Source organism: Vanessa cardui, chromosome 5 (assembly GCF_905220365.1).
Source record: "Vanessa cardui chromosome 5, ilVanCard2.1, whole genome shotgun sequence".
In the NCBI taxonomy this organism is placed as follows: domain Eukaryota; kingdom Metazoa; phylum Arthropoda; class Insecta; order Lepidoptera; family Nymphalidae; genus Vanessa; species Vanessa cardui.
In genome coordinates, this window is record NC_061127.1 from 914,438 (window position 1) to 930,586 (window position 16,149).

A 16,149-nucleotide genomic window follows, 5' to 3' on the forward strand; every position below is an offset into this window, starting at 1 on the left:
TTATACAAATATTTTAGGTGTTTTTCAGAATTGCCAACATCGCAACAGATTTTCTAACAAACGAGCTGAACTCGTACTATCTTCTCTTTTTCAATCAAGTTTGTATAATAATTTAGCAAGAACTGGTCTAAAACTTTAATTGTCAAACTGGCCCACTCAAAGCAGGAAAGTAGAAGCCTATATCGCCTTATTATTAGAGTACAAGCTTGTTTTGTGCCAAACTACATCAAAATAGATTCAGTTGTTTAGCTGTAAAAGCGTCACAATACAATACGACGACACAGATAACATATTACACATGGTATCTGTCATATGTCACTTTGACAGTTGACATAAACCTGTTGATAGTTGTTACTTGTTATTTGTGGTTGTTGTTTAAGTGAACTATAGTATTTTGCAGTATGTATATTTTATTTACTATGTGTATTCCACATCAGTACTCGCTGGATTGCAGTCGTATATCCAGTTTCAACGTAAATATTTTGAGTATTAGATTTTGTTAATTATTTAAACCAATGGTGTAAGAAAAGAATTGGTTTAAATATTATAGTATCGATTTAAGCTTAATTTGAGCTTCATTCGGCTTTATTTTTCAAGGTGAGTACGTAGCTCAAGTCTTAATTTATATTTAATTGTATAGAATTATCCATAATTGGAAACAACGTTTGTATTGTTTCAATAAATATTTCTAATGTAGATTGCATAAAAAATAATATGAAATCTGTTTTTTAACAAACATTCACTATTAAATAGTATTATAAAATGTGTCCCTAAACACCAGTGAACTATATGATTTACAACAGTTCATGAAACAGTGTTATTTATGGATGTACATGATATAATATATTTTTATTTATAAATTATACAAAAATAAGTTTCATTTATCTTAAGTAATACATTTAATTGTCTTTCGTATTACAATATATTACATCTTTAAAAATATATATCTATACATGCATATTTTTAAAATAGGTTTATCAACTTGTAAAATATTTATGAATTCTGGCAATTAAATTTTCATCAAATCACCTACTTTTAAATCTTTAGATCACTATATAATTTTGCTCATATTACATTTCATTGAAATGAAATAATGAAAATCAAGACTCATTCACAAAAGAAAAAAATATGTAGAAGAGTTTCTATAAAAAAAAAAAGTTTTGTGTTCTTTATTGTTATATTTTTTGTTTTAAAAATGTCCAATAAATAATAGATGATATTTCATTGTCATTTTTGGATAAAAGATTAGTATTGATAAAATAAACAAACCTAGAATTTCTAAAATTTTAATGTAAATTTTAAATCATGGTCAGTCCAGTTACATTCAAATCTTGAAATAGCTGATAATGAAGATTCTATACTTGAAATTTGTTTCAATGACAATATTTCTAAGCTCCTAGATAAGTTGGGAATTTATCATGCAAAGTCAGATCAATTTTTAAACCAATTGTATAATTTATAACCTTATTATAAAAACTGACTAAGTATGATGCTCGGCAGATATAATACATCAATAGTAATTGAAAGAATTTAATAAATAATAGAAACCTAGAAATACATATAGAGTAAGATTAATAACATCATTATTTTATTAATAAGATAAATATATATTTTTCTTATTATTATAATTATATATAGGAGAGAAAGTAAATAGAATACTCGTCATGCCTGCAAAAGAGTCATGAAGTATTTCAGATTACGAGTTGGTTTCACACCAAAGCCGCGCAAATAGCTTTTTTCCGCAAAAACAGATCAGCATCAAAATTCAATTGCATCCATTATTACTTACATAGACGCCTTCAGCGTGTATGTATGAAATGGTTTGCGTAATTGACGTTAACACAAAAACGACCTATATCCTGATAGATAAGACTTTGATAGACCAATTTGCTCCCTCTTGTCCCTGTCGTAAGGGATAAATAAATTTATCTCATACATTTTCAATCTTATATACGTAAAGTATTACTCGAAACTACAGATGGTTTTTTTTATTATACAGTTTTGTAAAGAACCGAAAATATTTTTTTTAACCATTTAAAGAAGTAAACGAAAAAGGTAATAAACGATTAATTGAAAAGAAACACTGATAAAAATGGAAGGAATAAAATAAATCAAATCAAATTATTCAAGTAAACTTCACAATGAAGAGTTTTTGAATCGTCAATATTTGAACACTACCTTCGTTTCGGAAAGCAGCCATATTTTATAATACAGACGTCGGTGTATGTACCTGCTGAAATCATATATAGCCTCCGTAGTTAGATAAATATTGGTAACTAAGTTACAAATAGACATTATTCTACTTTTAAAGTCCTGAAAACTGATGATAAATCTTATATAATTAAACAAAAATGGTTTCGTAGTATAAATATCCTTCAGTTTCTTTGATAAAAACTTCTGTAGTCTAATTTTTTTAGATTTTTAGAACGAGTTTGTTTTTATCTCGAAATGTTTCAGACGCGCCGGGCACCCCAACCAACGCAAACCACCAGGGGCGGATTTACAAATCTGCCTGTAGTAGGCTATTAACATTTTGCCGCCCCTACTTTTTTGCAACATTTGATTTGTGTTAATTCTTCCTCAATACATCGGTTTTTTCACGTTATTAGTGTGATTATAAACTAGGTGATATTTCTGTCAGTTACTAAATTATTTTTCCAACCCGCTGTGTAGTGACGAGTATACGGATTACGGACTTAATGTGTATACATATAATTATAAATCTTTTTTTTATTTCTGTAAAATAATAACAAATTTGGGCTAAATTTGCCGCCCCTCTAAATCTGGCGCCCTAGGCTCCAGAGTATTTAGCCTATTGGTAAATCCGCCACTGCAAAGCACCCTTAGCAAAATGAGGAATAGTCTCGTCCTCGGGTATTAGAGAGCCGCAAAGAGTAAACATAGTTAAACCTTCAACCGATTTTATACCTCAAATAATGTTTATGGATTGAAGTCTGGCAATCATGCCTACTTTTGCTAGGTATATCTATCTCTTTTGGCATAAATGACTCGCTTTGTACAACCGTCAGCTGTAGATACTGCCCATATTTATTTGTAGGTATTACCCCTTATTTTTACGTTTTCTTATAAATGTCAATAATTAGTTCAATTTAGGAGTAATATCCAAAACTTCTCTTTAAAAGGAAAGGAATCCTTAGCACAGCAGTGAAACCTTTACAGTTCCTTTACTGTGAAAGTTAGGTTAATATTCAAATAAAATAGTATAATTTCAAATTTTTGTTCATGGTTCATGGATATTTCATAACGATAAAGTTTCAAAACGACGACGACATAGGACCTTTTATTCAATTATTTATGAAGTCCTAAATATATAAAGTGAAGTCGTAAATACCTTGAAAGAAATTGAATATGAATAGAATTTCTCAACGTCAAAGTTTTAAGAACGTCTCGAATTCGTTGCGCAATTTAAGCCCACCTACAGACTACAGTATTTTTTCTTTTTGTAGCAGAAATAATATAAAGTAATACTGAAATAGTATTTTATTTAACCTACTACTTTATTTAGATTTTTGACTTAAAACAAAATATTTTATTACATTTTTATTTTTTAAATATTTTTATTAGAATACCTGACACTTGACCGATGATTGTAGATTAAATAATGGGCCATGACTACTAAATTTTCATGTGCTTAATTTGTGTTTATTATAAGTACATCAGGGAATTGCTGCCACTTCCACGCGGTCATGATTTGTTCATGAGCTAATTTTTAATTTATATTTTTATATAATTTAAGTTGTTACGTAAATAAACACATTACTTGCATATTTCACATGATAATTCCTGAACGCACTAAAGAAGCGTGGATGAAAAGTTCGATGAAAGAAAGATGAAAAAAACATTGTATTATATTTCTGAATGTTTTAATAATTTTTATCTTCAGTGTAAGAAGCCATATTAAAAAAAACTCTTTTTTTGCCGTTAACTTTAAAAACACTTACAAAAAGTTACAACTTATATAACTTAGTTAAGAAATCTCGATTGTTTGAATTAAAATTATTTGTAATATTTCGTTATAATTAATTAAAACAGTGTTAGATCATATTAAATAATATTCATTCGTTTTCTCAATTCCTCAATGGCTTCTTTCGTAGATAGAAGAAGAGATGTTTTTTTTTATTTAATAAACGTAACAATACTTCTGTAATAATATGGAACGAAATTTCCTTAAAAAACTAAGTCCATTATCTAGATTCGATTTTGTCATATTTTTTCGGGTAGGGTGCCAGATTTTTTAGGGGCTTTATGCACAGACTCCCCTCGGACCCTTTCTGGACGCGTATTATCGTTACATTGCTAACCTAAAAGAAAATGTTCTACTTCTTCGCCAGTTGCGATTATTTAACGTCTTCAAAATAATTGCATTACGTTTTTAGTTTCCAAGTGACGCTACTAATACTGGTTTAAATAAATAGTTTTTTATAAATTGACCGGTTTTGTTACGTTTTGTCAGATAATTGTTTCTTATTTGTTATGAATACCTTTGAAATATCTATTTTATTAGTCTATTTAGCTCTAACTTTTTAACTGTTTTTCCGAACAACTTTACTTGTGAGCTTTACGTTTTGTATTCAATCAACACGCTGAAGTAGAGTTATAACATCCAGAATTTAATCAGTGGTCTACTATTGGTTACCCATGACAATTTAACAAAGATCCCTTTGCAGTAAATGTTGTTAGTTCGGAAATATCGCTTATGAAAGGTCAATCTGCACTGGCTTATAAGTTATAATTAAAAACTTCGTCTATTGTTCGATATTGTAAACCCAAACATCAAGTTGAGCAAGCCTTTATTTTCTAAGTGGTTAACGATTACGTAACAGTTTGTTGAATAACCCATATAGTTGGTGATTAGTATGGTTTTCGTTGCGTAATTTTGAATATTATTTTCATTGTAATAATACTTGTGAAAGTAATATTTTTTGGGGAACTTCATCTCTTTCCAAAAAGAAGGTTTCGTTGTTTATTGGCTAGTTGTAAATCGTGTCGAGGATCTCAATATTTTGAGCTTAAATCCTCTATTGGTCGATAAAAAATTATTGAGTTTTAATTTCAGTAATTGTGGGTAACCACTGTTCATAAATATATCATCTCAAAATATCCTTCCTTTGTGCCTTCTTGTCGCATACATGCAAAGACTTACTTCGCCTAAACTCTTCCAAATCATTATTTATAAAATATGAATGTATGTAACACAAAGTAAATGGAATAAGTATGAAGAGTATGTAATAAGTATTCACGGTTAGGTATTGTAACGAGGAAATAAAGGAAATACAAGAAGATTTGTTATTTATATAGGTTACAATGAAACTCATGCAATTGAGATTACATGGAATATATAACGTATGAAAATTTTCCAGGAAACGTTCATGTAAGCGACGTGTCGTTCTCATTTAGGTCACCTGGAGTTTCCTTTTACAGGGCGCGTGTTCCTAACAAATGGTTATTGTATGCGTTGAAACTATGAATGTCTTTGACGGCTGTCTGAAACAGTACGTAATTGGATGCTAGGAAATAGGTATCGATTCGACCTGAATTGTAATTTGTTTGCAAAAACGTGTTACAGGAATTTATGCTTTATGCGAACTCGTTGTCGCAATCAAAATTGTACAACTTCGTTTCCAGAATTGACGCAGGTAAATAACGGGCTTCTTACGTTTAGGTAACTTTGATTGTTTCATTTTATAAAGTTTTTACTTACAGCTTCATATTTCAAATCCACCTCGTGCTTTTCGCTTACGGGTTTCTTTGTGTTCAAACACTTGGTAACAACTTAACTCGAAACTTAAAATCTGTGTTCAAACTATTTTTATTTTTGTAGCTGTAATGCGTTGCGATGTATCGATGAAATAAAGATATATTTTATACCGTGAAGATATTTTTTTAATATCTACACATACTACTACTCAACATTCAGTCTTTAATCTGTATACTTTATACTCTCTATGCTAATGAAATCTTCACTCAAATTTCTCCCTAACTAGTAGATTTTAATGTATATTTTTTTTTGAATTTACTTAAACGTTGTAATTTATCAGGTATACAATTGTTCCAAATTCTCCAATCCAGATTTGGTTAATATTGTGGTTAATGAAACAAATTAAAACAACATTGCATATGTAATGCAGCGTTGTTTTAATTTGTTTCATGGTTATTTGTATAAAAATCCAAAATTTCATACAATGTTTTTAATTAATAGAAGTGTTTAAGTTACTTTTTTTATTTATTACATAGGTACATATATTGTTTATGAGTAGCTCCTGAAAATTCGGAAATGGCCGGTGGCAGCGTGCTCTGGTTCCGACATGGACTACGTCTGCATGACAATCCGTCGTTGCAAAACGCCCTTGAGGACAGGCACACACCATTCTACCCAATGTTCATCTTTGACGGAGAGACAGCGGGTAAATTGATCCGGCATTCCTATTCTTTAAACTGAAAATCAGAGTTCCTCTGAAATAAAACGGGGTGTTCACGCTGAGCTGGCCCAGTGGTGAGAACGTGTGCATGTTAACCGATGATTGCGGGTTCAAACCCAGGCAAGCAGCACTCTATATGTATATGTGCTTAATACATGTTTGTAAGTCATCTCGTGCTCGGCGGTGAAGGAAAATATGGTGAGGAAACCTGCATGTGTCTAATTTCATAGAAATTTTGCCACATGTGTATTCCACCAACATGTATTGGAACAGCGTGGTGGAATATGTTCCGACCTTTTCCTCAAAGGGAGAGGAAGCCTTAGCCCAGCAGTGGGAAATTTACAGGCTGTTGTTATTATTGTTCATGCCTAAAAATATTATATATAAATACTTTAAGGTCCTAGCATTTCTACTAACTCATTCTAATATATTTTCAACTTAATTTAGCTGTAGGTTACTTTGGTACTCATAGCAGTTTTAATTCTTTAACCAGGTACGAAGATCGTGGGGTACAATCGCATGCGTTATTTGTTGGAGGCGCTGAACGATTTAGACGTCCAGTTTAAAAAGTATGGCGGAAAATTGCACATGATAAAGGGCAAGCCTGATCTTGTGTTCAGGCGTCTCTGGGAAGAATCCGGTCAGTCCACAATTTATTAGTTTAATTTATATTATTATATAGTAAAGGTGGAAATCTAGCTTAGCCATACATTCACAGTCAACTGTTTACTAATTAATATTTAACAAATGAAAAGATAATGAAGCACTTTTATGATATTGTTATCATAGAAGTGTTTCATTTCATTTCTTCATTATGTTATCTAAGCAGCTCTTTCCAAAGTTATGTTTTCGGAAAATCGAGCGTTTTGACGTAATGTATCAAAAAAAAAAATACAGCATAAGATAAAAATAATCAACTATTAATGACAAACTTACTACTTACATTTCTTGCTTCGATCCTAAATAAATATATGATGAACCACTCTTGTTTAACTTTTCGTGGTTATTAAATGTTTTGGACAGGTATACGGAAAATTTGTTTCGAGCAAGATTGCGAGCCAATATGGCGCGCTCGTGACGACTGCGTGCGAAACCTCTGCCGTGAGATCGGAGTTTCGTGTCGGGAAAACGTTTCCCACACACTATGGGATCCAGACAGCGTCATCCAAGCTAATGGTGGAATCCCTCCATTGACCTATCAGATGTTTCTGGTTAGTATAGCTGACTTAAAGGTCGGTTTGTTTAGAAGATTGATCTGTACGTTAAGTTTGAAGACATACAAGTCTATTAATGCGTCCATGAAAAATATAGTACTGGGCATAAAAAATATGTCTAGTGTACACATTGTTGAAAAACTAAATAAAATAATTATATAATAATTAGTGGATGTACCATAATAAGAATAATAACAAGTTATACTCCAGCCACATTCGATCTGGAATTTTAGTAAACAAACCATGTGTCATCATAATTAGGGTTGATACACTCTTAATAAAAAATAATAATTATTATAATTACAATTATATTCATTATAACACAATTTCCTGTTTAAACACAAAAATTTTAATTAATTACAGAATCCAAAAATTTTATTTAGCCGGTCAATACATAATTTATATGAAAATTAGCTTAAAATAAAAGTTTAAATTTTTTTAATTATCACTATAATATTACTACAAAACTAACAACCCTATATTTTAATACTGACGTAAAGAAATCGCAGGTTTGTAACATTTGGAGTATTTTTTAAGCAATTGACAGATTTAAGAAGGTATACAATAGCGATACAGGCTCTTCGTAATTGGTGGTGTATATTTTTAGTCGTATTATAATGGTAGTATAACCACAACAGGTTAAGAATGTTAACTATACACACAACGTTTCATTACACATAGATTAAAAAAAAAGACATCTTGTTTTGGCTAGCATAAATATAGCACTAAAATCACTGTTTCAAATTAATCTTAATGAGTCCTGTCGTTTGGGAGGTGATAGATAAAGTTAATAAAGCGAATTATATAACTACGAGGTAATTTCTGATATCAGTTTAAAATTGGTATTATTTTTGAGATCTACATTATTCCAGATGATCATAAGTATTATAATTATAACCAAGAATGCGCTTAGTACTTTGTCTTAAATATTTTATTATTAATCATCAAATTTCATTTTTATTAACATCAAAAATAATTGCTGTACATATTTCTAAAAATGTTTTGAGCATCTGCCTGACGTTGGTTGCTAAGCAACGCTTTGTTATTAAACATTCCACATCGAATTTGGCTGGAGTATAGATATTTTTTTCAGCACACAATCGCTATTATTGGAGACCCACCTCGCCCTGTGGACGACGTTGATTTGAAGGGAGTCAACTTTGCCTGTCTTCCAAAAAGCTTCTACGATGAGTTTACTGTTTTTGAAAAGGTATAACAAAGTTATATATTAAACATAATCTGCACTTACCTTTTGGTTCTGAACCGAGCTGTATCTGTTTTGTAATGGATAATAATTTACAAATAAGGAAAAAGTTTCGTCGCCTGGAGCGTTTTATAACTTTAAAATATTAGATTAGATTTATAGTAAAGTTAGTCGAATGATCTCAAAACTGCCAGAAGCCTTTGATTCGATTATTTTATATTATTATGTTATATGGATACTATACTTTCGTTTAGAAAACTTACCTTATCTCGAAGATTTTTTCTAAATCGGTATTTTACAGTTGCATTTAAGGCATATTTATTTTAATATTCTATAAAGACATATCAATATTAATGTCACATAATCAAGAGAGAAGTATTTATATATTAATAGAAATGAAAATGAAGTAATGAGCTAGCTTTCGTCTTCATAAGGTCGTATTATTCACTTGAAAATTTACCATCAATTTGTTTTGGCATTTGTTTTTAATTTCATTCGCCATTATTATATTAAACAAGGTTCCCAAACCCGAAGACTTGGGAGTGTTTTTAGAGAACGAAGACATTCGTATGATACGCTGGATGGGGGGCGAGACTGCTGCATTGAACCAGATGCAGAACCGCCTGGCCGTGGAGTACGAGACCTTTTGCAGGTTAATTGACATATGCTGGTAAAACCAACTGTGATAGTTTTATTCATTTATTTCATTTGTACTGAGGCTTGGATGCAGGGTAGGATAGTTATGGCAAAATTTGAACAATTCAATTGTTTAAACAAAATAAAAAGTTTAAAAATAACCGCTGAGTTTCTTTCGCCGGTTCTTCTCCCGCTGAGTTTCTTTCGCCGGTTCTTCTCAGGTCAGAGTATTTTCTTTCCGAACCGGTGGTAGTGTTTCAATTGACCATCAATAAGAAAGTGTAATGCTTCTATATTGGATAAAGTTATTTGAGTTTGAGTTTGAAACATTTAATTTTAGTTTGCTGGTTCACCTCCTTCTTCTTTATTGTTATTTCCACATTTATGTCATCACTCAAATAGTCACCATTTTTCGACATTCTTGGTTACTTCTTGACTTGGCTGTATTTGCACACTTCAAAAGTTTTCTTCTAAGGAACATCTGATGATAAATGGTACAAGTTTTCATACTTAAAGTCTTAAACTGATTATGCTAGCCTCGTCATAAAAATGACAAGAGTCCAGCTCAAGCAGTTGTTTGAAGATCTCCTCGCGCCTCAATAATATTTTTGAAAGGCAATGTATACCTCACTTATAGGCCTTGACTTGACCATTATGCCATGCATGCATGCAATGCATGGAAGCTGGGTTTTTGCCTACAGACCGTTTGTGTGTATTTACAGGGGCTCCTATTTACCGACGCACGGTAACCCCGACTTGCTCGGACCACCGATATCCCTGAGTCCGGCGTTGCGGTTCGGCTGTCTGTCTGTGCGTCGGTGAGGACATGGTCAAAAATATTAAAATGCGACATTTTGTATGTGACCACACTCACACACTCACATATACATATATTCTTTTCAAATGTTACATATTTAGAACTGTAATCTTTTTTGGGCTTATGTGTAATTTTTTTTTGGCTGTAATCGTAAATTTAATATACTATAGACATATAAAAATCTATGTCACGATTAATTATCTAAACGGATTATAATGAAAAATATTGCTTTAAAAGTTCAATATTCATTCGATAGACAGAATATATGCATTTAAATTAAAGTTTCTTTAAAAATACCTAATTAATTAAAAAAAATAAATTCTCTTTCAAGTTTCTATTGGTGCGTCCAAGACCTGTTCCAACAAGTGCATCAGGGACGCCTCGCTTCTACTCAGTTTATAACGGGTAATAATATACGATGGACCTCAGAATCTTTATTTTCTAGTAATATAATGATATGTTCCTTGTGTTTGAAGGTCAACTGATTTGGCGCGAGTACTTCTACACGATGAGCGTGAACAATCCAAACTACGCGCAAATGTCCGGCAATCCGATCTGTTTGGATATACCCTGGAAGGAGCCGGAGAGCGATGAGCTTCAAAGGTATCGCTGCAAACATAAATATTAATCTATTTATACATATTAAAATTACACTAACTTTAAGCCCTGTGATGCTCATATTGTATTCTTAGATAGAAACTGTAGAAATAATACGATTTCGAGTATAACAATTAAAATGGTTTGGTCAAAGAACATGCAAGTGACATAAAACATTGAGAGTCGAGATGGCCCAGTGGTAAGAACGCGTGCATCTTAACCGATGGTTCAAACTCAGGCAAGCACCGCTGTTTCATGTGCTTAATCTGTCTTTATAATTCATCTCGTGCTCAGCGGTGAAGGAAAACATCGTGAGGAAACATGCATGTGACAAATTTCAAAGAAATTCTGTTACACGTGCATTCCACCAACCCGCATTGGAACAGCGTGTTATATATGTTCCAAAACCTTCTCCTCAAAGGGTGAGCCTTTAGCCCAGCTGTGGGAATTTACAGGCTGTTGTTGTTGTTGTTGTCGTAAAACATTGAAAAGCGCTAGGTAAAGTTAAGAGATGACCAAAAGAACTATTGAAGAGGTCAGGCGTTGCTTACATGCTTCCAGCATGAGTGTTTTTGGATGTCTCTTGTATTGTAAAGTGAGCATTAGACGCGAGGGTGTGACGGGGGTGTGACTTTTGGATGTCTCTTGTATTGTGAAATGAAGCATTAGACGCGGGGGTGTGACGGGGGTGTGACTTTTGGATGTCTCTTGTATTGTGAAGTGAGCATTAGACGCGAGGGTGTGACGGGGGTGTGGGGTGTGCGGCAGGTGGAAGGAGGGGCGCACGGGCTTCCCGTTCGTGGACGCGGCCATGCGGCAGCTGCGCGCGGAGGGCTGGCTGCACCACGCCGTGCGCAACACGGTGGCGTCGTTCCTCACGCGCGGCACGCTGTGGCTGTCGTGGGAGCACGGCCTCGCGCACTTCCTCAAGTACCTGCTCGACGCCGACTGGTGCGCGCCTCCATCTTGTATTCTGTACTCGAGATCCCATTACGGTTCAATTCTCCCATTCGATTTGTCTACAACTAAATTGTTCGGTAGTGCTGTTCAATTAATTTCGTGTAATTAAGCAGGTCCCATACTGAAATAAAACTAGCTATAACGGATTTGAATCGCGTATATTAATTATAGTCTACCCGTGACCACGAACGCTGTAAAGTGCTCGAAACGTCGGGATGTTAAAAATAAAAATAATTAATATACGCGATTCAAATCCGTTATAGCTAGTTTTATTTCAATGTGTAATCGCGAAAATTTAAGACAACATTAGGTCCCATACTGTCTATATTAGTTTTTTTTTTATTTATTTTGGACTGATTTTGATTCATAATTTTTATCAAGTATATATAGTCTTAACAGCTAAAAACTCTTAGATTTTAGTCGCGATATTTTTATGCTTTTAATTAATCGCCTTTTTAACCTAATTTTTTTTGAGCACTTAAATTTACCTGTTCACTTTCATTTATCTTGTATTGAAAAGTAAGTTGAGTTTTAATTACAAGAAAAATACAAGAAGTGTTAATATAGTGCTGAAAAGATATCTTCAAACCATTAAGTTAAATATGGACTATTTTTTTTATTTCTAACTTAATATCAAATGGTAAAATGATAGGTAACACTAGACTATTCCATGTCAGAATAATGCGTGCGCACAAGCGTCGGATAACGTCGACACTGTGTGTACCGAGCATTACTGTACAAAAATATTGTAAACGATGTAATATATAACTACATTCAACAATATATTATTAATTGAGGATTTTAAATTAACATGGTTATTTTTATTAATAAAGTTATTAATTTCGGGATATTTACTATGTTTTTTATTTTTGTTCGGTGGAGCTCGATATTTCGACATTGTCTACGAATGTCTTGTTCACGAGACTATTCGTAGACAATGTCGACTTTAATATTATTAATTAGAACTTTAATATTATTAATTTATTAATCTATTCACAAAGGGGCTGCTCCGATTTTGTACAATTTTCTTAAGCATTATGGAATGAGTAGACATAAAGTGTGAGGGGTGTGCGGCGCGCTCGGCAGGTCGGTGTGCGCCGGCAACTGGATGTGGGTGTCGTCGAGCGCGTTCGAGGCGCTGCTGGACTCGGGCGAGTGCGCGTGCCCCGTGCGCCTCGGCCGCCGCCTCGAGCCCTCCGGCCACTACGTGCGCCGCTACGTGCCCGAGCTGGCGCGCATGCCCGTCGACTACATGTGAGCCCACCCCCCCCCCCCCCACCTCTGCGCGGTGTGCCTGTTCCCGCCTGGTTGTCTGGTGATGCTAATGCGCGTGTCGCGTGGCAGCCAAATTTAAAAAAAATTGTTAAGGAACGCTTGTGTGCAAAAGGTTACTATACAATTAGCGAGTTTATGTTTGATAGTACACCTTGGGAATGAAACGATCGCCTCCTGGCTATTTCTAATCACATACTACTATGTACCTTATAAATTTGACAAAAAAAAATAAAATAACAGAAAAAAAAGACCCGCTGAGTTTCATTCGCCGGTTCCTCTCAGGTCAGGGTGTTCCTTTTTCCGAACCGGTGGTAGTGTTTATTTAACAATCAATAAGTAAGTGTAATGCTTTTATATTGAATAAAGGAATTTGAGTTTTGAGTTTGAGTTTGAGTTCAGCTACGAGCCGTGGAACGCGCCGCTGGAGGTGCAGGAGCGCGCGGGCTGCGTGGTGGGGCGCCACTACCCCGCGCCCGTCGTCGACCACCGCGCCGCGCAGCAGCGCAACCGCGCCGCCATGCAGGTACCGCTCCCCAATGCAGGTACCGCTCCCCCATGCAGGTACCGCTCCCCCATGCAGGTACCGCTCCCCGCGCCGTCTACACCCACCCCCTCGGACATGCGTGTCTGCATGAAGTACCGAATACTTTCGTACTACTTGTTATTTTTGTCAGTCACCATAATATATATATTATATAACATATTTTCGGTACACCTCGGACATGCAAGCAGCGACGCCGTGAAGTACCGAATACTTTCGTACTACTTGTTATTTTCACGTGACACAAAACGCTCCTGATTTTACCGGGCTTATGATGAAGTCACTTTCTTGTAAACCTTGCTTTTCTACTATATGTACCACAGATTAAAATACAGCAAAGTGACGTCACCGACTCCATTGCAACGTTATATTGTCTAAGTAGCGTTTTCGCGCGTTATTTAAATGTGGAAATTTGAATATGATATTTTTCGGCAAATATGTACTAGAAATAAAAAAAACACAACTTTTATTGGGTTCCTTAAACTCTACTAAATAATATAAAATGGATTTTAAAAACCAGTCAAATAGCCTATTGCCATTCAGTATCATGATAATGAATATTTATCATTGTGACTTACTGCGTCTCACACACAACAAATTTTGCTTTAACAATGAGTCTGATTATTTAAATAAAACTAATTATATTGCAGTGTTCGTGTTCGTGCAAAGTGCTCGAAACGTCGGGATTTTTAAAAATAATTAATATACACGATTCATCCGTTATAATTAGTTTTATTTAAATGTGTAATAATCGCGAAAATTTAAGACAACATTATGAGTCTGATTATGATTTAATGTTTTCAATACAAAATGTGATTTTGCCTTCGTAACAAAAGAAACTTACTGTCATGCTTCACTACATTTTACTAGACAATAATACCTCTAAGATTTGTGTTTATATAAATTTTGTTTTAAACAGGATTTGCGCAGAATGCTCGAGAAAGCACCGCCTCACTGCTGCCCGTCCTCGGAGGATGAGGTCCGCCAGTTCATGTGGCTCGGCGATGAGACCCAGAATGAGATAACCAGCACCTAAACAGACAGACTGCGTCATCAAGTAAAGCATTCCAATCGAAGACGAGGTAAAGAAAAGTAACCTTTACATTACTAGGAAATAAAGAAAACAAACCTTCAAATTATTTGATTTACATATTTCATTCGATTTAGTATATTAACACTTAGCTACATATATCTAATTCAATTTTACTTCTAAAGTGCCGATTAAATTACAACTGGCATTCAAGACGTCATTTTTTAGCGCATTGGTTATACCAATTGGGTGTACCATAGATTATTTAATATCTCGACCAATGGTATCGCGTTAATTTAACGTCAAGATTGTCTTTGCTCCTCTATAGGAATAATCTTAAGTTAAGACTTTTTGTTTTTTTTTTTTTAGATTTTCTATAGATCTTTTTTCTGTTGGGAAGTATGATATGTACAATGTTGAAGATTGTTCATTTATATTCTTTCATAACTTACTTTGCATTTAAATGTATTTTTTCTTTAAGATTGTTTTTATAAATTCAATGATTTTAATGGTAATTTACTACTTGTAATGTTTTTACTAAAAAGGTTAGGTTATGTTATAATTATGTATTTTTAAACATAAACGATCATGTTTTTTTTATGACCTTGCTCATATGTCAACTCCCAATAAGGGATCCCAGTGACTCTCCCTTTATTGACAAATGTAATATTTTTTTATAGTAGCTGCAATTATGCGCGCCATTTTGCTGTTCCATAGCCATGTTGTTATTTAAAAAAAAATGTGTTTTAACTTATAAATTTTATAGTTATTAATAGCTGTTTCTTGCCCAGTAATTTGATAATATAAAATATACATATTTCTTGACTACAATAAAATTGACCAAATCTGTATACCAAAGTAAAAGTTTAAGTTTAAGTTTAAAAATTTGTCTAAGAAAAATTTATACTTATCATATAAGTGATACTAAAATTTTAATTTTTTACTTGTTCTTACTTAAGTTGTTTATTTTTTAAAGTCTAGTGTTGGCATTTTTTAATATTTTTTTATAATTTTAAACAAATCTTTATTGAAATTATTTTAGAGAATGCATATATATATATGGGTCAAAATCACCAAGGTGGCGAATTCCAAATTCCATTTTTTGATAAATTGACCTAGCAGCTATTACTTTGATGATCAGCCTAAATGATCACTACACTTGTGTTTTAACAATATTTACGTTGGCAGAGCATATAATTGATTACTACTCTTTTAATTTTATTTTTAAAGTGAGCTATCACTGAAAAAAATCATTCCGGGAACGTTTTTGTGAAGTTTATAATAATATTAAAATATTACATAAGTATTTATTTTTTACCTTGTTCGATAGCGTATATATGTTATTTATTATTAAAAACTAAAGAAATGTAATGAAATTGCCAACAAAGACGTCAAAAAGCAAAATATAGTGAAAGTGGATCTATTATGACAATTT

At 33.4% G+C, this 16,149-nt stretch overlaps 1 protein-coding gene across 3 annotated transcripts; it reads left to right on the forward strand.

The window, feature by feature from the left end:
* Nucleotides 1-346: 346 nt before the first annotated feature.
* Nucleotides 347-15,378, forward strand: LOC124529579 (cryptochrome-1). Of its 3 annotated transcripts, none has more exons than XM_047103353.1 (13): nt 347-597; nt 6,256-6,425; nt 6,934-7,080; nt 7,464-7,651; nt 8,748-8,864; nt 9,377-9,510; nt 10,217-10,312; nt 10,643-10,716; nt 10,788-10,914; nt 11,677-11,859; nt 12,955-13,122; nt 13,543-13,666; nt 14,604-15,378. In XM_047103353.1, exons 2-13 carry the CDS (start codon nt 6,296-6,298, stop codon nt 14,718-14,720), a joined length of 1,605 nt encoding a protein of 534 aa, XP_046959309.1. In that variant the 5' UTR covers nt 347-597; nt 6,256-6,295; the 3' UTR covers nt 14,721-15,378. The 3 variants fall into 3 exon arrangements, with proteins under 3 accessions (XP_046959309.1, XP_046959308.1, XP_046959310.1); XM_047103352.1 differs by having other exon boundaries at nt 349-597; nt 6,279-6,425; XM_047103354.1 differs by having other exon boundaries at nt 381-399; nt 6,279-6,425.
* The last annotated feature ends 771 nt before the right edge of the window (nt 15,379-16,149 follow it).

Bases quoted from the DNA above. Each gene is read 5' to 3' on its own strand.
- LOC124529579 (XM_047103353.1), top strand. From the start codon at position 6,296: ATGGCCGGTGGCAGCGTGCTCTGGTTCCGACATGGACTACGTCTGCAT. The intron at 7,652-8,747 runs GTTAGTATAGCT...TATTTTTTTCAG, and splicing joins TGACCTATCAGATGTTTCTG to CACACAATCGCTATTATTGG. The intron at 13,667-14,603 runs GTACCGCTCCCC...TGTTTTAAACAG, and splicing joins GCAACCGCGCCGCCATGCAG to GATTTGCGCAGAATGCTCGA.